Raw genomic sequence first — 21579 nt, forward strand, 5'->3', positions numbered from 1 at the left:
TGTGGTCAGGGAGGGATGTCTCAGGAATGGCATGTCGACATGACTGAAGCAGAAGGTTATTAAGGTGCCCTTGTTCACTTGCTTCCACACTGTTCATCCAAAAGGAAGCACCTTCTCATGTTGTGTAACACATTACAAATTTATACACCGCGAGTATCCTAAATCTGGACCCTTCTATCGTCTTTGTTCTCCCACACGTTTTCTTTTGTTTTCCTCTATGTGGAGTCAGCTCTACAGGTTACAGACAGCCTTCACAATGCTTATTTGTTTGTCCACAAATTCTTGAGCATTCATCTTCAGCCCCTTTTAGTCAACATGAGCCAACAATGACTTGTCTGCGTTTGGTGTTAGGGGCAGTATTCACTGTCACACTTTGTATAAAAAATAGCCAATCATCAGATTCTTTCACGTGTAAGATTATAGACAACAGTGATGTGAAGTATTGCTTCTTCTTCTTTTTTTTTTAATCTACAGCATTTTGTTTTCTTCTAAGCTCTTCTCAAGTGATCAACCGATGTTTTATTTGTGTGATATTTTTAGTTTGAGGAGTACGAGAGATTGAACGGGGACATTTAGACACAAGATTTGTCCTGCTTTTGTGACAAAAGCCTTCTAAATAAACTATTTTGATAAAGAGAAGTTGAGTCACTTGTATTTTCTTTACTCTGTATAGAAACTTAATGAGCCACTTGGCTGTTTATAAATTCTAAAACAAAATGTATATTAAGGATGAGTTAAAAATAATTGACATTAAGATGGGCTTGAATATTTTTATTAACAAACACTGACGGAGACATTATTGTATTCTCAGGTCATTTTAGTGATCCAGCCGAAAACCAGAACCTACCTCAAATATAACTGTAATGGTTTGTTAAACTTTTGGGTCAGTCTCGATAAAACCAGTTCAGGGCAGGTAAACAATAAATACACAGTACCTGTTAAACATGAACGCCATTAGGATGCTGATGTGATTTTTCATGCAATTTAAAATATTGGAGATCACGCTGGCATGGAGTCTGCTTTTAAGGGAAGCTAACAATTAGATATGTAAAGGTTATTGGTGATGAATCAATTCAAAGGTTCTCATTGGAACTCAGAAAAATTCATCCGTAATATCGTGAGCGTCAGCAGCTGCAGAGCAAGATTTTGAAATTCAGGACCCACCTTTTAAATCTGAGGTGTGGAAGTATTTTGGCTTTCCCAAAACAGCAAATGAAAGAGATAAGATAACAGACGATCCTCTGTCTTTAAGTATACAAAATAAAATCCAGAAGCTTTAATAATCCTTGAATTATAAATGTTAGTATTTTTCTTTCTCAAGATATCTTTCAACCTTTTTTATTCTAATCATTTCCATACTACATGCATATTAATTACTATTTATGCACTGTGATTTTACAAATACAGAATAGTTGTGCTCACTACAGATGAAATCGTTTCAAACAGAAGAAGCGGTAAAAGACTTGCTGTATGGGACTAATGATGAACAAGTGATTTCCAGAAGCACAACATTTTAATCTATTTAAAGACATAAGAATGTAAGTTACAACTAGTGTCTTATTATTCTTCCATGTGGTCATTCAATCCTAAATGTGTGGTTTTATTTTTAGTTTATCATTCAAAGCCAAAGAATATACAGTTCGTAAATAATGTGTTTTGGGAATACGTCGTGGAGTTCCTTTAAAAACTGCAGCCTCTGGGGAACTATTAATTTGCATCATCTCCCCAAGCAGAAAGTTTGAACATCACTGGGAGAGCGAGCGTTCCATCCTCGCTGAAGTCATTTGTTTATCCGTGGGAACACATTTACTTTACTGGTACATAAATAGATGGGATATTAACCATTACAAGTTTTTGAGTCACAGTTTATACAAATACTTCTGCCTATTAATGATTCCCAATCAATGATTCTGAAACTGTGTGCAGAGTTTCCGATAGCAGCGGGCTATCCCTACCAACAAACCAGAGGAAACTACAAGACCCGAGAGCTCCAAAGCCCCCAAGAAAATATGTGGTTAGAGACTAAGACATACAGAAAGGGATTATGTGAATACACAGAGAGAGAGAGAGAAAGACAGGAGCTCAAAGTGCCAGTTCCCCTGGTACTCTAAAGCCTATAGCAACATAACCAGGAGCTGGTCCATATGCACCAACTCTAACTGCTGTTTAAGCTTGATCAAAAAGGATGTTTTAATTCTGTTCTTTGAAGTACAGAGTTTGTCTGCCTCCCTGATCTTAATGACAATAATAATAATAATAATAATAATAAATTTGACTTATACAGCACTTTTCTGAATACTCAAGAACACTTAACAAGAACAACAAAAAGAGACAACTATACAATAAAGAAATAATTTAATAGAAGGAGGATGAAAGTTGAGATTGTTCGAGGTTGTAGGCGTTGTAGGAGAGGTGAGTTTTTAGGGGTTTCTTGAAGGAAGTGATTGTGGGGAGGGGGGGGTCTAATGTTTTTTGGGAGTGAGAGCCAGAGGGTGGGAGCAGCATGGAGAAGGCCCGGTCATCCCAGGAATGATGGTTTGTCCTGGAGGGAGGGACAGGAAGTTTGCGTCAGACTACCTGAGAGTGCGGGGAGCGGGGAGGTTATGAAGTGATATGGTCACTGAGAGCGAGAAGATGAGCAGCAGAGTTTTGGACCATTTCCTGAGTGTTTTGGATGGTGAACCAATGATGAAGCTTAGATGAGATGAAGTGATTAAGATACCATACCATTAAGAGACCTGAAACCAAAGTAGCAGCATACAAGGAATTGAATTGAAGTATTACATCTAACTGATGTACAGTATTTTCTCAAACTTTAGGAAAATAACATTGAAGCATTCCAATTAAAGAAAAACATTCAGTGGCCATCATCCCATCAAACCATCTCTGCAATATGGATAAACGTTCCATGTGTCAAAGGTATTCTGAAATAGTAACAAAGAAGAAAAGTTAATTCATTCTCAACTTTTCTTAAATTGGTTTTGGTTTTATTTTCCAATTTTATGTGGACACATAAATAGATGACTTTCTCTTTATATGAATTAAACATGGTCCTTTTGTTTGTTCTTTCCAGTTCACATTGTAATAATTGCATGACATGTAACACATGATAGTGCAGATAGAAAGGGTAAACAATACTATTCATCAAATACAGCCCAAGTAGTAAAAACTCCTGTATCCAACAAAGCAAATAGTCAATCAATGCTAAGGATCTTAGGGTGGCCACTGGGCTGCCCAAACAGATATCTGGGAAGGCCATGGCCACCCCTGGCCATCCCCTGGATTGTACCTGTAATTGACACTGAAGTTGTCCACTCATTGGGAGATCCAAAAACCTCTGTCTTTGTAAAGTAAATAACATAAAGTCCAGAAGCTTAATAATCCTTGAATTATAAATATGTTTGTATTTTGGCTTTCACAAGATATCTTTCAACCCTTTTTTATTCTAATCATGTCCATACTACATGCATATTAATTACTGTTTATGTACTGTGATTTGACTTTCTAGACAAAAGTCTGATCCATTCCAAAGGAAAACTTTTCTATTGACCACAGTTTCTGACATATCAAAATAACCATTCAACAGTCTGATATGAATCATTCTTACTCTGATATGAATCATTCTTACAGATGCATGAGTTCAACTATTGTCCCCTTGACACCAAAGTAGCAGAAAACGTATGACTGTTTTAAAGACATCATGCAGCTCTGAGTCTCATCGTGAGTCTGCTCTTCCTCTTCCTTTTATTCCTTATTGCTGTGCTGCTTATTTAAACATCACAGTGTCACGGACCCCTTAGAGTTACAAGTACATAAAATACCAAAGATCACATACAGCCAACTGTTTGTGTGGGTTTTTTTGTGCTGATCTGTGTGTGTACTGATGCTCTTTTACAAGGGAAGTTCCTAACAGATAAATAAAGTTATTTAAACTTTATCTTTGATCGTTTAAACTTTTTGACTAAAGACCCTGATCCCAGCAGTCCCAGCTGAACCTGCATAGTTTCCCTATACTCATAAATTCATCAAGAGAAAATACCAGATATTTAGATTCAGGTGAATGGTTTTACATGGTACAGTTTAAATTTCCCCCCTTCTTAAACTATGTTTCTTTGCGAAATGAATGGAAGACATTGGCTAATCTGCAACTGATGCAAATGTTGTGTCACATCCTTTTAATGCTGGCAAGCCAGTATATCAAGCTGTTGATTAAGCAAAATAGTAGTAATAGTATTCCTTACCAATAGATTTCTTCATGTGTTCATAAAGATGCCTTGTAAAACTTATACAAAGATTTAAATCCAACTCCTGGAGGAAAATCTGTGAGAGCAATCCTTGAAAATGTTCACCACTTAAGCAGTCTATGAGGGGTCAAACTAGTTGAAGAATCTAAAATTGCATATTTTAACCATTAACCATTGAATTTATGAGTACAAGAAAACTTTGCTGGTTCAATTGGGATTGTTGGAATCAGGGTTTTTGGCCAAAAAGTTTAAACGGTCAAAGATAAACTTCAATTATCTTTATTTATCCAATAAGAACTTCAGTTGTTTAAAAGAGCATCAGTGCACACAGCTCAGCACAAAAAACTATAAATCATTCATAAATATGTCAATGTATCTTCTTTTCTGTTTATTGTTGACTCAGGTTGACATTTGTTTCAATGTTGGTAAAGTGGTGCACCATGATAAGAAAAAGCCAAACAATGCACCCTCAATGCATGTATTGAGATAACAGACAATGTATTTTAAAATGTGGGTTAGTATATGTAAAATGTCATCCAAATAAGAAAGTGCAAATCAAGTTTGTGGATTCTCTAAAAACTTGACTGTGGTACAGTAATAACGTATTTGCACTTTATTACTTCCCTCCTCTGAAATGCAAGATGCTTTTGTTTACTTCTGCAGAGCGTTACACTGTAGAGCACACTCAAAGGGAAATTTATGTGTAAATGCCCCCAAACATGCTCCTGTTGACCTCTTGATAGATTTGTATTCACGAAATGTCCCTCAGCACTGAACTGTGCAGAGTTCACAAAGTAACTGATTCAACAATAGAACAACATGATACAACAGTTCCTCACAGCTCTATGAACATCTTTAATCTGGCAAACTGGAGTTTTTGCTGGTTGCGATAAGTCAGAAGGTAAGAGGAAGAACAGCAGGGGCTAGAAATGCAATAGTGTCTCACTTACAGGCTGCAACCCTGATTTAATTTAAGACTTATTTTACTGTTAAAGCCTCAAATGATAACAATTATGGACACAGGGAAGGCTCACCTCTGCATCTGTGAATATAGTAATGAATCTGATGCATTATGAAAACTATGTTACCAACTATGTTACAAACTTTGCAGCTATGTTTTTTAACATTTCAAGTCAGGGCCAAATAGGCAATTTTTAAAATATTGCTTCTTGGTTTCCAGTTGATCCTTTTGTTTATTGACAGCACAATTACGGAAAAATTACTTTTTCAATTTGATTAAACTTAGTGGGAGGTTGTGACATGGACCAATGAAGAAGAAACCTTCAACATTATGAAAAGATGGTTTACATTAACACATTTTCAGACTAAATTGTAAAATATAATGTTCATTCATTTATCTTCACGGTATAAATACTTCCTATATACTATAAACAGCAGACTTTAGACTTTGTTGTCCCCATGGAGAAAATCCTTTTCACAGCCCCATTCCTTTCCAACAGACAATTCCCACCAAACAACAATACATGCACAAAACTGTGTAAAGAGCAAACGGAGTTACGCACCAATCAAAAGCTCCGACTCTGGTCTGTTCAGCGAGGCCTTTTGTTTGAGGCAGCTATAACAGCAGGGATCAGGTGAACCCTTCTGCCCCTCAGTGCTCTGTAACTCCGTCCTGAGGGAAGTGGGGTGAGGTGGCTATTCAGTCGATGCGTGACAAGAACGACTTCATAATTTTATTGAGAAGAGGCTGTTTTTACCCAATAAAGGTCAATACGGAAAATTATGTTTTACCTCTTTTTGGGTCACCACCTACTCCTGAAGATAACGTTTTTTAGTCTCTTAAATTTCTAAATTCCTCACTTGTAAACAAACTTTGTCTGCTGTATGTTGCACATCAGCTAGTATGCAATTGTTTGAGCTGCCAGTTTTCTGCTTTATTAGATTAACCAAAACAATAACAAGTCATCCTGCTAGTTGGATTCAAGGAGAGAGAGAGAGAGAGAGAGAGAGAGAGAGAGAGTGTGTGTGTGTGTGTGTGTGTGTATGTGTGTGTTACACATTTTAGAGGTAAGAATCTAAACATATTCAATAAGGAGACATCATGCCAATGTCAGTCTGTGTTATAACCTGCAACAAACTCCACATCAGCTTTAACATTGGACATTGGACTGACAATAAACTGTATTGGGACATTCACTGAGACTTATCGTATGCATTATTCTCAGTGACATTGAGAATACGTTTCACTGAGAATTTCTTATGTCTCAGTGAAACTGCACTGCAAATCACAAAGGTTTGCTATAAATAGCTGCCACTTGATCTCCTTCGTGCAAACTTGGCAGTTTAACAGACACAATGATCTTTGGGAAATTCTCCTGGCAGAAAATGTGGGACAAGTTGAAAGAAAAATATTAACAATTGAGTCTATTTTTGGCTCGGAGCCCTCCTCTGATCTGTGATTCCTGTATAACAAAAGAGTTGACAAACTTGTCTTACACATATTTTCTTTAAAGAGAGAGAGAGATTTTTCTTATGAGTCATTATAATCCAGTTCTTATTTGTGTATCAAATGGCTCATAGTCTCAGTTGAAACTGTGTTATTAAGAAAAGATCATGCTTAGTGAAACTTGAGATCTTTGGAATAAACGAATACAATCTTTTTTTGATGTGTTTTAAAATAAAGTCAATCCGTCTGTGTGTCCTAAAACGAAACAACCTCTAGCATCTAACATGTCTTACATTTACAATTTGATGTGTACATACAAAAAATGAGAAATGGCAAACTGCTCCGCCCATAGACTTTTGTTTGTTGACATTTTAAAAGCAGTCGACCTGCATCATGGGAGATGATGGTGTGCTGCTGCTTGAGATGTTCTTTTTGTGTTATCGTGCATCAACACGACAAATAACTTTTATTAGTTATAGATTTAGAAAGTAGTTATCAGTTAGGATTTCAGAAAATCACAATTGTATTATATGTCAAAAATCTCAGAACAACTCCATTCCTGATTTTAATAATCTGCTCTTTTTTTTCTCCAGAATTCGAACAAATAACGATCACTTTCCACTGGGAATTAATAATAAATTGTTGTATGAATATCGAAAAATAGCAATCTCACACCCCAAAAATGTAAACATTTTAAATATGTGTTCCCTTGTCATCAACCAACAACTACATCACCTGCAACCACTGACGAACTGTTCTCTTTATGCTTCTCTTGAACTATGTGTTCTTTGTAATGGTTCCATTGATATTATTATTATTAGTAGTAGTAGTATTATTATCATTATTATTGTTGTTGTTGTTGTTGTTGTTGTTCTTCTTCTTCTTCTTCCTTATCTTCTTCTTCTTCTTCTTCTTCTTCTTCTTCTTCTTCTTCCTTATCTTCTTCTTCTTCTTCTTCTTCTTCTTCTTCTTCTTCTTCTTCTTCTCCTCCTCCTCCTTCTTCTTCTTCTTCTTCTTTGATAAGTGTCTTTGAGTGTTGAGAAAAAGTGTTTTTGTTTTGTTTTTCTGCTGAAGGCTCCTACTGAATGTCTTAACCAGACAGCCCCCTACAGGACTTTAATAGCATTTCCTCCTTGCGCAAACCAGCATACAATACCAGGGGCCCTTCTCAATCAATCAACCAACCAACCAATCAATCAATCACTTGATCAGACTTTAGTGGCTTAGGACTTTCTATATTGTACACATAGTGTTGAATGTATATTGGCTTTGTGATTAGAGAAATACTCAGTAATGGGAGCCTACAATAAAAAAAATTTTTAAAAAAGGAACTGGGGGACGCTGTTGTAAATGTCATCAGTTTACAAAGAGGAAACACCAAAGAATATGAAGTAAAAGGGTATATCCCTGCATTTGCCGACGAGTTGACATGCATGGATGGAGTAAATATTCAACTCAACTAAAAGACAGGTTCAAAATGAATGTCTGAATTTAAAACGACAACACTCTGATGACATCAATCATGTTTTATTTTCAACTCACGCACACACACTTAAACTCGCATGCAAAGGTATATAGCCTATAGGATATTAAGACCTGACGTCTTCTTTCCTTAGCTATATGTAACATAAACTTATCCAGCTCTCTAAAGTCATGACATTTTTCTCATACAAAGGGAGGTGCTCTAACAGAAATATGTAGGCCTAGCCTATTGCACATTAACAATGTCAAACTTTAAGGTACGCTATGGCTGTGATTTTTCTGTTAAATCACTTGGCCAATAAATTCCTCTCCTGCAATGAAAGATAAAAGACAAAACATAGCACCGTGATGGCAATTATTGATCTGTTAGTTGAATTACAAAAAAATATATATTTTTGGTCCCTGTTGGTGTAGACTGTGAGCTCTCCAGTTTGATAATCAATCATTTTTGCCTGACTGCACACCAGTGTGATCGTTAGTCTGTGTAGGTAGAAAATTCCTTCCTCTGAGCGGCTCTGATGCATTCCTATGACAACACACACACACGTGGCCTCTCACACCTATACCTGCCAACCTATGAGGCAAAGAGGAAGCGTTTCCATTTCCTCATGCGGATTTTCCCCACAAACTCGCCCGAATAAAAGTCGGCGTGTGAGCATGATGGACAGCCAAATCAAAGCAGATCCTTTCAACAGAGCGAAAGAAAAAAGAAAAAGAAATGGACGTCAAAAAGGTAAGTAAACAGTCAGACAGAAATGGCAAACTGCTCTCTCATCACTTTGCATCACTCCAGCTGACTCTCTGCTCCTCCCCAGATTCTCATCTTTGGACTGTTCATCGTGCCCGTGTTTACCTCCCAATGCTTCAATGAGAGTGAACTGGAAGAGGCAGCGTACAGGAGGCTGAGGAAGTCTTTCCAGCAGCCGTTGAAGCCGTCAGACATGACAGAGACACCTGACTCCTGCCCCGTGGAGCTGTACCTTAATAATCCGCCTAAAAATATTAGCGGAAGGTCCCTGTCCCCCTGGAGAGTAGTGTAAGTAGCACCGTCCTTTACACTATGCTTTAATTATTTAATGATCAACTAATGTAAAAGTGAATTTACTGCATGAAATCCCTCCTGTTGAAAACTGGGCTCAAGTATAATACATTTAAATCTGCTGTTAACATCACACCCACTGCATACATGGATGAATTAACTAATACCCCAATATATCATGTAAAAATTATTTTAAAAAAAAGGAGAAATGATAATCTATACTTATCATTCTATTCAATCTATACTTGCACAGTCTCCTAAAATCTATCTTGACTTTGAGTTTGCATAAATCTTTGTGTCAGTAAATGGCTAGAGGGTAAGAACACTGATGGGCCCACTGCCCAACAGAAATGTAGTTTTGCTTATGTAAATATGTAATCTGAATTTTTTTCTGTTAAAGTGCACATCCAATAGCAAATGTCATTTAGCAGTGAGAAATGACTTTAATCGATGTAATGACTGGTTTTTACATATAACTAATAGGTAGACTACAACACTTTTAGAACTGCCCAGTGAATAGCTGACAGTTTTCTGAAAGACATGCCACTCAGTCAAAGTAGATCCACCTGAAGTGCTTGTATTCGCCACTGACTGGCTCAGATGTTTTTCTTTTTAAAGTCAGACCTTTTGGTCCGAGAATGAAACTGCTCTCTAGAAAAAATCAGAAAAGGAGCTGTTACATTGCTCTCTGCAAGGCCCATAGACTTTTGTTTGTTGACATTTTAAAAGCAGTCGACCTGCATCATGGGAGATGATGGTGTGCTGCTGCTTGAGATGTTCTTTTTGTGTTATCGTGCATCAAACAAATATTTGACGTATTAACTATCTACAAATAACTTTTATTAGTTATAGTTTTAGAAAGTAGTTATCAGTTATGATTTCAGAAAATCACAATTGTATTACATGTCAAAAATCTCAGAACAACTCCATTCCTGATTTTAATAATCTGCTCTTTTTTTTCTCCAGAATTCGAACAAATAACGATCACTTTCCATCCACTTACTACGAGGCTGAGTGTCTGTGCGATGGGTGCATCTTGATGGATACCAACCCAGAAGCAAAGAAGAGACTAATAATGACTGATGACTACAACTCAGTTCCCATTGTGCAGAGCAAGACATTTCTGAAGAAGGAGGTTTGCCAAGATAATCCGCAGACATACTCTTTAAAGACTGTTTATGTGAAGGTGGCTGTTGGCTGTACCTGTGCCAGACCCAATCTGTCATATTGACACACTGCAGGACTTAAGGATGTGTTTGTTTTAAAATGCAACACGAGGTTAGCTCAGGGAGTGTCACAATGTGATAAGTGAGCAGGCAAAGTCAGCAGGCGATTTGCTGGAAATCAAACCACAGAATGCACTACTGAGATCATTAATAAGGCTTCATAAATCCAGGTCACATCTGCCTGTCTTTACGGGCCAATTTATTGTCAAATCATCATATGATAATCTATATTGTTTTTTAGGTCTTTATAGGCCCTGTGTGCTTTTTATCAGAACTTTGTTACAGCTCTGCATAGTGCAGCTCATGTAAACGGGTATGTTACTCGTTTTTTATATATTGATGGCCCTGTCATCGCTAAGAATAGCTATTGTATAGTTTTAAGAAGTTATAATTTAACTGCTAATAATATTTTATTAATTAACTATTTATTTAGTTTGTTTTGCATCTGGAAAGAATTGTAAGATGAAGAAGACTTGTTATTTATTTATTTGTGATATTGTGTGGTTCCTCCCAGTAGGACTTTATAAGTCTTACAGAAACTCAAGAGTTCACCTTTATGGAAACAAAATAAAGAACAGATTTTAAAGGATAAACATTCTCAGCGTCTTTCTGCAGACTTTTCTTTTGAAAATGCTGGAAAACAATCCTAAAAAAGGTTCACTAACATCAATAGGTTTTGGTTTATTGGATAATTTTCTCTTTAGTAAACTTGCATCTCCCTTTAGCATTAAAACCCTCTTTTGTAGCCTTGATTTTGAAGTTTGAATTCTGACATGTTGATTTTGGGGAGCTCAGGTGACATTAAAATGGATATCAGCACTGTGTTGTGGAATTTTTTCCATTACCAAAGAGTGAAAATAAAGAGTGAGAAGATCTATTCAAAAAGGAACCCCAAGATCGATCTGGTCTCAACGAACATTTATTCGAAGGCAAGATAAGTGTTTGAAGACCCCTCTCTCACACGGTGAGGAGAGAAAGAGGCCCCGAGTAAAGGCAAACATGAAAACTTATACATTTCCATCACATTACACAGATCACTTCCCCATCACGCCACATAGAGACACTGCCCACCTGGCAGGGCGCCATCTATCCCCTAGTGTGAGAAAAGAGACTACATGACTATTTACCATCTCCCAAGGCTGAGAAGGAGATGGAGTCCAGTGAGAAAGAGCCTGGGTGACTCTTCCCACATGTACAGAGTGTGAGAAACAGAATAAAGGGAACAAACTGATGGGAAACAAAACACCCAATATGCTGTGCATGTAGTATTCTAAGACATTTCAGATACATTTCATATGACAGATTCTGTGAGACCTTCGTAGTACACATGGAGTAAAATTTTCCATAACAACTGTTAAAAGCTGCCATGTTTATGTTTTTATTTCTTCAGAATAAGTGTTACTCTATCAGAGCTGTTTTGTTCAAACTTGACTGATGCAGACCAAGTAAACAAACTATTGTATTTTTCCACTTGTGTTTATTAACCAGCTTAGGAAGTTCCCTGAGAGACAAAATAAATAAATAAAACTCCCCACAGACTAAAGCAAAAGAGAGAAGTTGTCCTCCATCACTGATATCGCATTCATATCTCCATGTTGTTCCTTCTTCGTGGTTATTTAACTACACATTCAAATCCAGCTAAGCTTTGTGTGCTGGTTAGATAGTGGAAGTAGTTGTTGCTGCTGAGCTGAGTGAGAATGACATCAACTGACTAACAATTCACAATCATACGGTAATCAAGGAACAGTAAAGCCATTATTACATATAGGGGGTACAGTGATGAAATGTGTCATCAATAAAATCTCTCCAAGGCAGGCATCCGTAAAACACAAAAGTTATACCTCTTTATTAAAGTATTAATTTCATTTTTTATAACAACTAAATGGTGCATACTTTGTATTTTGTTTTTAACCACAATGATGGCGCCAGTGGCGATAGGGGCATAAAAAGCCCCAATAACAAAACGTATATGTCCTTCTCATTACACAATAATGTAAAGAATAATATAGGCTACTAAGGATAAAGAATAAGAAAAAATACATTTCAATTCTATGAGCATGGTCTTTTTACCTGCTCTTTTGTAACGTTAGCAGACAAAAAGTAAAGTCCTTTATCTGAAATGTCTTGAGATAACACTTTACGACGTTATTGATTCACTGCACCAAATGGGCAACACACATGGCACAGTTATGTACTGGCTTCAAAGCAGTGTAAACATGATTAATTAAACTTTAACTACTCGTAAAAAGGAATTTCCTAAACTGAAGCACCCTTAAAATGTGAATTCACATAACAGGACATTCTGATCAACACATGCAAGTGGACCCAACCATGAACTGAGCCGACTGGAGCCCTATCAACTTGTCCAAATGAGGAGTTGATGAAGGGCCATAAGAGATCAGATCTGTTTTCTGACAATATACACAGATGAACTTCAATATAGTTAAGGTCATAAAGAAAACAAAGTAGTGGAACAAAGGGAAACAGCGGAGAGCAGGTAGGAAAAGGAGAAACCTTGACACTTTACATTTTCTGGATGCCCTTCCTGTTTTGGCATCCAAACATTATTTTTGAAATTAATCACCTCTCTCTGACAGCGTTGACAACTTCCCTCCAAAAGTATGGATTCAGATGACGTAACACAACAGTGCCCTCTGCTGTTTGTAATGTATCTCTACCAAACAAGCTCTTCCAGGTAAATTAGTGAAACAAAAGTTAACTAATTGATCGAGGCAGCGTCACAAACTCATGCTGAGTGATTGAGCTGCTGCTTCTGGATTCAAGAGACTTTGCTTTAAAATGTCTGTCTCTGTAGAAATCCTTTCAATTATAGTATCAGACACATAAAAGGCACTTTGACTTGAATTTGCCCACAGGGGTAAAAGTGCAGCTAGTTCTCTGTATAGCTGAAGCAATCAACAGAAACAAATACAAAACTTAATGGAGAGGTTTACAACGCATTTAGAATGCAAAGTATGCAAAAGCAATAGTGCATACTTTTAAAGTAATAAAATTAGTCTTTGATAAACGGAATACGGTAGGTTACATGACCACGTTCTGACGAGTAGGCGAGTTGGTAAGCATCTCATTAAACAATTGACGTTGCTTGGTTACTTTATTCCAGTAAAATAGTCTATGGGAGTACAGAGCATACTTATGAAGGAACGTAGGCTACCACTCGTCATTTGTTTTAGTTTACCCGCACACTGCTTTCAAATATTAACGTACATTTTTCCTTTCTGTTGTTCTTTGGAGAATATGTCTACACACCAATTTTTACCAATGGACTTTTGTATAAACTTCACAATTGTTTTAATGTTTATTTTATTAAATATGTGCAAATCTAGTTTTGACAACCTCGCTCTAGGGTACTTCACTGTATAATGAAGCATGGGCTGCTCATACAGAAGCCTCAGACACCTTTGAATTCAGCTTAGAAAATGAACCTAACAATAACCTTCTTTGAATTCACATCTGCTTTTTTCCTTCACTGGCAGCTTGATTTCACAAACAGATAATAGATTCAGTCAAACAGGAATGACAGTTAATAGATCTATTTATGATGTATTTTTTAATCAAAGTTTTTTTTGTACAAAGTGGAGACACATTGATATTTGTTAAAAATTAGTTCAGATATCAGGGGTTACAGTGATCTATGAAAGTGATCCATTTTTTTTCGGACATTTCACTTATGTAGCAAACTTCTTCTGCCGGACAGGTGCAGGCAGCTGAGACATTATCTCCAGCAGGGGGCGTTCCACCACAACCAGAGAGTGGTCCTCCAGTACAGTCACACACAGGAGGTGCTGTAGAAACAAATGGAACCATTAGAGCATCAGTTAATACAATGTTGTTTGAAATAAATCCATCAGTGTAGCGTGAACAACACAAGATTGGATCACATTTAAAATGCTAGTTTACAACACACCCGATGTTTGGATGGAAGTTGACAGCATTACTGTCACAAAAGTGTTTCCCACAAATGCCCATACAGCCTTTACAACTAATGACAGTTAACTGCCATCATTTACAGATGCTGCTGTTCAGCACTAAAGAACTGATTTCTAATCATTTACTAATGATGATAGCAAACAAAACAGTGCATCGCTACAAATGAATTCAACATTTGTATAAATGGCACAAAATCCATTATGGAAAGGAGAAAATAGTCCCATTAATAATGTATTGTAGAATCTTTAAGAGAACGACATGTGTGTACCTCTCCCTCGCTCTCGAACGGAAGATGAAAATATTTTCAGACATGAATTTTCCACAGTTGCACGATGGTTCAGGATTTTTAAGCATTATAGCATCTGATAGCCTGAAAACACATTCCGCTGTAACTCTAAATTGACTTCTTGAATCCTATTCCATTGGCTCACCATTACCTTAAAGATAGTCGGTAGCTTTTTCTTTCAAAATAACGCCACTCAGTAATCACTTAGGGGCCTCCTCACGTGTGTGGTAGTGAATGTGTCTTCAGAGACCCTGTCCTCTGCCTGGATTGTGATATATTTATTTATTTTTTCAAATCAGGCGATTATGATTAAAAGAAAATAAGTAAACCATAGTGAGGTGAAACAGCATGTGGATAAAGCTTGTTCCTAAACAACGATCGGCTTACGGTTGGCTTTCACTCAAGGAAGTAGAGTTGGCCTTCTTTCTGCTGAACAGACAGGTGCCAAATACCTGTGCTAAGCATGTGCTGGAGTGCGGTGGCATACTTCCGTGACAGAAGTAAACATACATATAAGTCCTGCAGTGAGTGTGGTGATGAGTCCTGGAGGAGGAGCCCAGTTTGAATGTTGTAACAAGCAATGCTCCTGACTCTTCCTTTAACTACATACACCACCAATGTACCGCCTGCACTTGATATTGAACACGCCCGTTTACTCAACGATGGTACCTGAAAATTCTTGCATATCTTAAAGGCATGGCTGTGTCGTATCCTCTCTGGCTCAGGAAGACTCCTCAGAGTCATTTGATTGTAGAGGACAGTCTTTGCTTCAGGAAGTGGCTGCACGTGAAAAAGAACACACACACACACACACACACACAGTTATAATTGAAGCATTTAGAACATCCGGCAGCATTCTGATATTAAATCAGAGCAGGTATACTCTTCCTGGGTACGTACCAGACTTTGATCGACGACGCAGAACATGAACATGTCGTGCAGGATGATGTGAGCTGGGTTTTTTGGATTGAAGCTGATGTTGGTGATGAGTGTGTCCCTCTCCAACCACAGGGAGTGCAGTCCTTGTTTCTGCAACTTCCGGCTCCACTCCGTGTACTCTTTCTGCACCAGAGAGTACTCAAAGATCTGCCAACACATACAGCAGAAAACACACACTGTCATCAGATCCAGAGACAATCCATCTCCGAGTGAGCATTAAGAAACGTCAAGGGAAATTCTGTATTATTTTTTTTTAAACTTTGGCCCTACAACTACATCTGTGACACAGAAATAAAAGCTGCAATGTGATTCTTGAGGGTAAATGGAATTGAGCTTGTATAGTGTTTTTTCTAGTCTATTGACCACTCAGAAGCACTTTTACAGTTACTGCTCTGCTGCTGACTTGATAGGACACGTTTTGTGTAATTGTGCAACATCTGTGTTGTAATTAGTTTGGATTCGACACAAAGTTCAATTAGCGCACAACAACACTTGAAAACTAACTGAGGAAGTGGGTAGATAAGCTTCTCCCTTACTCGCAGGGGTAAAGTGTGGCTTTGAGAGACCTGTCTCCGTTTGGTTCACTTAATGCAGGGGTGTCAAACTCCAGTCCTGGAGGGCCGGCTTCCTCAGACTGTTAGATGTCTCCCTGCTTGAACGCAGCTGAATCCAATGAGTGACTCGTTATCAGGCTTCTGCAGAGCTTGATGACAACACATTGGTTTAAAGCAGGTGTGTTAGAGCAGGGAGACGTCTAAAAGTCTGAGGAAGCCAGCACTCGAGGACTGGAGTTTGACACCTGTGACTCAAACAGTAATCTGATCCTGTCAGCACTTTCACTTGATCTGAGGATGACCATGCAGCCATGATAGTCTGTTACAAAGCTGATCACACAGGAATCTGCAATTCTCCATCAATCTTGTGTTTGTCTTTTCCTTTGAGGCGGAGGATGCGGTGAGCAGTCTAACATTGTGTGTACCTGCTGGTCGGCATGTGCCACCACCAGGTTGCTCGTCACTGGGTTGATGGCTATGGCGGTGGGGCAGGAGTTGTACACTGGAACTGTACAATGAAGCTGTAAACATAGGAAGACAAACACAACTTACTGTTGGTGCTTTAAATCATTAAAGAATCGAACCAACAGATGAAGTTTAAAATATATACGCAGGAAAAATAACTCTGTTCCATTTCACCTTTAATTTTTGAAGGTTGTAGACGTGAACCTCACAGTCTGTGTTTGCGGACGCGAGCCATTTCCCATCTTCACTTGCAAACAGCCGGTGGACTGGCTGTCGGGAGCCTGGAAAGCACACAAAGATTCCTTACGCATGGAGCAAAATGAAAGCTGCAGGATGATGGGTCAGGTAGTGCATGCTGTATTTACGCTTCGGCACAAATGGTGCCATTGCTAATTTTCAATTTAGGTCAGAATAAAACAAGTGTCCTAGACTCACCTGACTTTGGTTTGAGGGTTTGAAGGTATTTGCACTCCAGTTGGTTTAAGGTGACAACAATGACAGTAGAGTGAGCGGAGGAGGCAAAGAGTTTGGAGGAGTCTGAGGAGAAGCAGAGCTGATGAGCCCAGCGAAGCTCTTTAGGTAATCTGGAGACCTGAAGAGAGGAAGACAAGAGGGATGAGCTTCTTCATGTTCCTACACACACAGCCTGTCATGTCAGGGTTACACAATGGAATACAAACATATCGGCATGCAGTACAGATCCAAACGGGCTCACCTTTGTGATACTGATGTTGTTGTACTGTAATCTGTACAGGCGGACACTGGAGACTGTAGAGTAAGCCAGCCAGCCTCCGCATGGAGACAAAGCGCTGCAGCAGATATGATCCTCCCCCTGCAACAGTCAGCACACGCTGTGATGTAATGCAGTTATTGACATCATTTCAAGAAAGCTGATAAGACAACATCACCTGCTGTTTTTTTAAACTTCCAGTTTGGCTACATATCTCAACCTCCACTGATGTCAGACCTTGTTTGAACTTTTTGTCAGTGACTAAAATGTGACTGACAGAAGAAAATGTCTGATTTAAAACCAGACATGGAAGGAAGGCATCAAAACCCACCTTTGTCTTCAGCTGGATCAGTTTCTCTGGCTTCCTCTTCACAGGCAGACTGTCACCAGGCTTTCCTGTTAACACACAGTATCCACTGGAACAGTTATTACTGTGTGTGTGTGTGTGTGTGTGTGTGTGTGTGTGTGTGTGTGTGTGTGTGTGTGTGTGTGTTTTGACCTCACCGTGTCCATCGCTCTCCCCGACTCTCCACACCTCTAAATGTTCGGGGAACTGGAAGAGCAGCAGTCCTGCTTTCTTTGCACAGCACACCAGGTTTCTCTATATGGAGTACAGATAAGAAGAACACAAGAGTTGAGCTTGTTGTCATAGCAACATTACCATTACCCGTCAAACTATTAGAACTAGTTTTTTTTTCAGCACTTATCCAAATGTACTGGGATGATTGTTTTCCCCAAGTAAATATGAACTCACATGTGGGAATGCTATTTTACGCAGAGCTGACTCCTGAGTGTTCTTCTCCACCTTGTCCAGCAGGGGTCGCACAACCAGCTGGGTATCCATACCTGACAGGATAATACAGACGAAAGCTTTATCATCCTCCAGTCATACAACAAATTCAAAAGGAGACTTTGATGGATTATTGTAGAAAACAAGTTCTTGGGATTCTGACACTGTAAAAAAAATAATAATACAGAGTCTGTATTGAAAGATTCAAGCAGTAGAGAAAAGTCTGACTTTGACTGGCAGCCTCACAGTATGTCCAAAGACCGAGAATCACATCAGTATTATGCATTGGTTGATGTAGGTTTTCTAAAGTAAAGATTTATTAATGATGAGAATGTCTTTATCATGTACTTTCTATGAACACTGTGACATATGACTGACACGTCAATCATTTACAACTTAACCTGAGAGGGAAGGCTATATTCAAACTGTAGCCCATATCATACAGCCAAGTCACACAAAAACACACATTTAAGCACTAACTTGTACACAAAATCCTTGTATATATAATCCTACTAGGCAATAGGTGCTGAGACACTTATAGACACTGAAGCTTCAGTATTTAAGCAGCTCTGCATTATTCTTGAAACCTTTCTGCGTTTTAACCTCCATTTTTCAAAAGCATCTCCAACATTTATCCTAATTTTACCACATTTCTGCTCGTGGACCTTCTGAAAAAATGCAGAGGCTTTTTTTTGCTCAGTTAGATTTTACTTTAACATGCTTCTCTGTCTTTTAATGATGTAAATCTTTCTTTGCACTGCTTTCTTAATTTCTGTTGCACTCTTTCCTTAAGCTGTGTTTGAATGTATTTCTGTTTTTATGTCTGTAAAGCACTGTGAATTGCCTCGTGTCTGAACAGCGCTATATAAATAAAACTTGCCATGCCTAGATTAAATTATACAAGAACCAGTTTATTTGTCCAAATTTGTGTTGTTATTTGTGTTGATGTTTGCGGAGCACACTGAGGGACGTCTAAAACAGCTGTGATGGGATGCCTTAAAAACGCAGATCTTCTCTGGTCAAAACAAATACAGACCATTCTGGAGAAGATTCAAAACTCAGAGGGCGAACAAACTGGGTGCTGCTTTGTTGCCGGAGGAGCCAGCCCTCGAACAGAGTTTGTTTCCTGACTGTCTGATTACATAGTAAGATCACCCTATGATTGAATTCAGTAGGGATCTAACATAGTTCTCCTTTAAGATATTATTAATAAACAACTGTATGTGTAACACTGACCTCCAGAAACCACTGCAGTGTCCGTGTGGACGAGCGCCCTCACATCATGCGAGTGGTTTTTGAAGGTCCTCGTTCTGATCCACTCTTTATCCTGCTGGTCCACAGTGGAAGAAAGGAACTGAAACTGGATGACTGTTCCCTCTGATGTCCCCGCGACCAGACTGCTTTCATCCTGTAACATATTCAGAAGATTTAAGAACAGCCGGGCTCCGCTGAAAGGACCTGTAATGCTTCCAAAATTACCTGTGAGACAGACAGAGCCAGAACATCCCACTTGGTGACAAGGTGAGTTCTGACCAGAGTCCCTGTGAAGCCGTCCCAGATCTGGACCTTTCCTGCAGAGTCGCCGCTAATGATGGTGTGGTCAGACAGGAACGCGATGCTCCATACCACCACCTCTTTGCTCTTGGATGCTCCGACGCCTCTCTCCACCAGCAGCCTGTGTGTGGCGTGGCCTGAGATTGGCAGACACTTAACTTAGCTGCCACTCTTCAAATGGAAGATTTAAATGTGCAAATATTTTCAGAAGTGAGTTGCATCTGGTTACCTGTCTCAACGTTAAAAATTCTGATCATGTCCATCATGCCTGCAGCAATAAGTGTACCAGAGGGATGCCAGGAGAGAGATATAATACGACCTATAAAATGAAATCATACAAAAATAAACACTGAAAGTTACAGTCACAAGCAAGGTCCACCGTCACGCACCCATAACAAAGTACTGTTCACATATCTTAGAAGAAGGCAAGTTAATTACAATGTTGCTTGTTATCCTTTCTGACCATCATAAATCACACATGAAGCAGGAGTCTTTAAAATTGCTCTTTAGATTGTACTTTTACTTATTTACCAATTTAAAAACTGCTATATGATACCAAAACTATAACACCCTCCAAAGTTTGGTTTAAAAAAGGAAGAGTACTAATTTTGTTTCTAAAATAAGTTTTTTTTTTTTCTTACCTTTCTGCCTGTCCAGGTTTCTTTGAAACTGAATTCTCTCCTCCAGTATTTCAAACATCTTCACAGTCCCATCCTCACAACCCACCTGCAACAGAAATGATCAACTTAACAAGCAAAGCTCGAGACCACAAGACTAATCTCTGAAATGCTTGCCAAGACAACATTAGCCTGGCTGGAATAGTTTCAGCACAAGACACAGAATATGTGTTCCAGGTGTTGGCTTACCGCTAGAAGAGTTCCCTGACTGTTGCTGCTGATGGTCCAGATTGGTCCTCCATAGGCCTCCACTGTGTACCGGGGTCTCAGGTTCTCCAGGTCATACTCTGTGATCTCTCCATTCAAACCAGCACTGAACAGACGGGGACCCACCCAACACAGAGCCTCAATAGCCCTGCCGTCCTGCCCTGGAATGACCTGTGAACCAACATGTGGAGGATCATCTCATCTCTGAAACAATACTGTTTACAACTTCACTGACAAACCGAGCAGCTCACTGTCTCTATCTGCAGAAGGTTATTCAAGGAGGATGCAACTTAAAATGATTGTTATTTTTGAAATGCCAACATGGACATTGATCATCTGAGCCCTTACCTTCTCTTGAAAATAGTTGTCAGCAAAGCAGAAGATCTCCAGAGCTCCATCAGCCCGGGCCAGAGCCAGCCGCTCAGTGTGCATGTTAAAGGCCATGGAGCTGATGGCACAGGGCATGTAGTCGAAGAACCGCACACGGTGCACCTTAAACTCGCCCATTCTGGCTTAAAATATAAACAATGATGTTTTTAATGCTGGGAAGAGCGCATCAAAATACTGCGGATGTCCGCTACGCAAATCAAAACTTCACAAACTTCACACTGCAGATGACAAAATGTTTTCAATTATTTGTTTAAATTAAAAAGCAGTTAAACTGTATAAAATCACATACCTGTTATTACCCAAGGTGTCTTCACTTTCTTATCTATCAACTCCACACGCTGGAAAACATCAGAAGCCACGTTGGGAACCTATGATCCGGAAGTGAATAACACCAACACGCTAAAGTAAACGGAAACACGTCATCAATAAAACAGCACAGGAAATCTTACACTGTTTTTTTAGGCATTCGAAAGGAAAATATAAAGCCTTATTATTTAATTCCTTTTTCAAATAAAAGTTTTTAAAGATAAAAAATATATAGTTCTCGCATTTCTTCTGACACAGAGGCGCCTCACGACCCAGCCTCTGGTGGCGGTAACGCGTCTGAACATTAGTTGCCAACTGCCTTTATTAAAGAA

General features: G+C 38.8%; 2 protein-coding genes across 3 annotated transcripts; one reads left to right on the top strand and one right to left on the bottom strand.

Moving 5' to 3' along the window:
* Positions 1-8713: 8713 nt before the first annotated feature.
* Positions 8714-10991, top strand: il17c (interleukin 17c). The gene is made up of 3 exons (XM_079346348.1): positions 8714-8866; positions 8949-9169; positions 10139-10991. The coding sequence occupies exons 1-3, from the start codon at positions 8852-8854 to the stop codon at positions 10401-10403; spliced, it is 501 nt and encodes a 166-aa protein (XP_079202474.1). The 5' UTR covers positions 8714-8851; the 3' UTR covers positions 10404-10991.
* A 2959-nt stretch (positions 10992-13950) lies between these two features.
* Positions 13951-21420, bottom strand: utp4 (UTP4 small subunit processome component). 2 transcript variants are annotated; one of them, XM_079345690.1, is made up of 17 exons: positions 21231-21420; positions 20900-21059; positions 20534-20722; positions 20309-20393; positions 19897-19986; positions 19593-19804; positions 19350-19521; positions 18078-18169; positions 17828-17924; positions 17655-17719; positions 17309-17425; positions 17029-17185; positions 16768-16874; positions 16554-16649; positions 15536-15721; positions 15305-15415; positions 13951-14204 (listed from the first exon to the last, which is right to left on the bottom strand). In XM_079345690.1, the coding sequence occupies exons 2-17, from the start codon at positions 21056-21058 to the stop codon at positions 14088-14090; spliced, it is 2052 nt and encodes a 683-aa protein (XP_079201816.1). In that variant the 5' UTR covers position 21059; positions 21231-21420; the 3' UTR covers positions 13951-14087. The 2 variants fall into 2 exon arrangements, with proteins under 2 accessions (XP_079201816.1, XP_079201815.1); XM_079345689.1 differs by having other exon boundaries at positions 20900-21063.
* Between the last annotated feature and the right edge of the window lie 159 nt (positions 21421-21579).

Source organism: Symphodus melops (assembly GCF_947650265.1).
Source record: "Symphodus melops genome assembly, chromosome: 6".
In the NCBI taxonomy this organism is placed as follows: domain Eukaryota; kingdom Metazoa; phylum Chordata; class Actinopteri; order Labriformes; family Labridae; genus Symphodus; species Symphodus melops.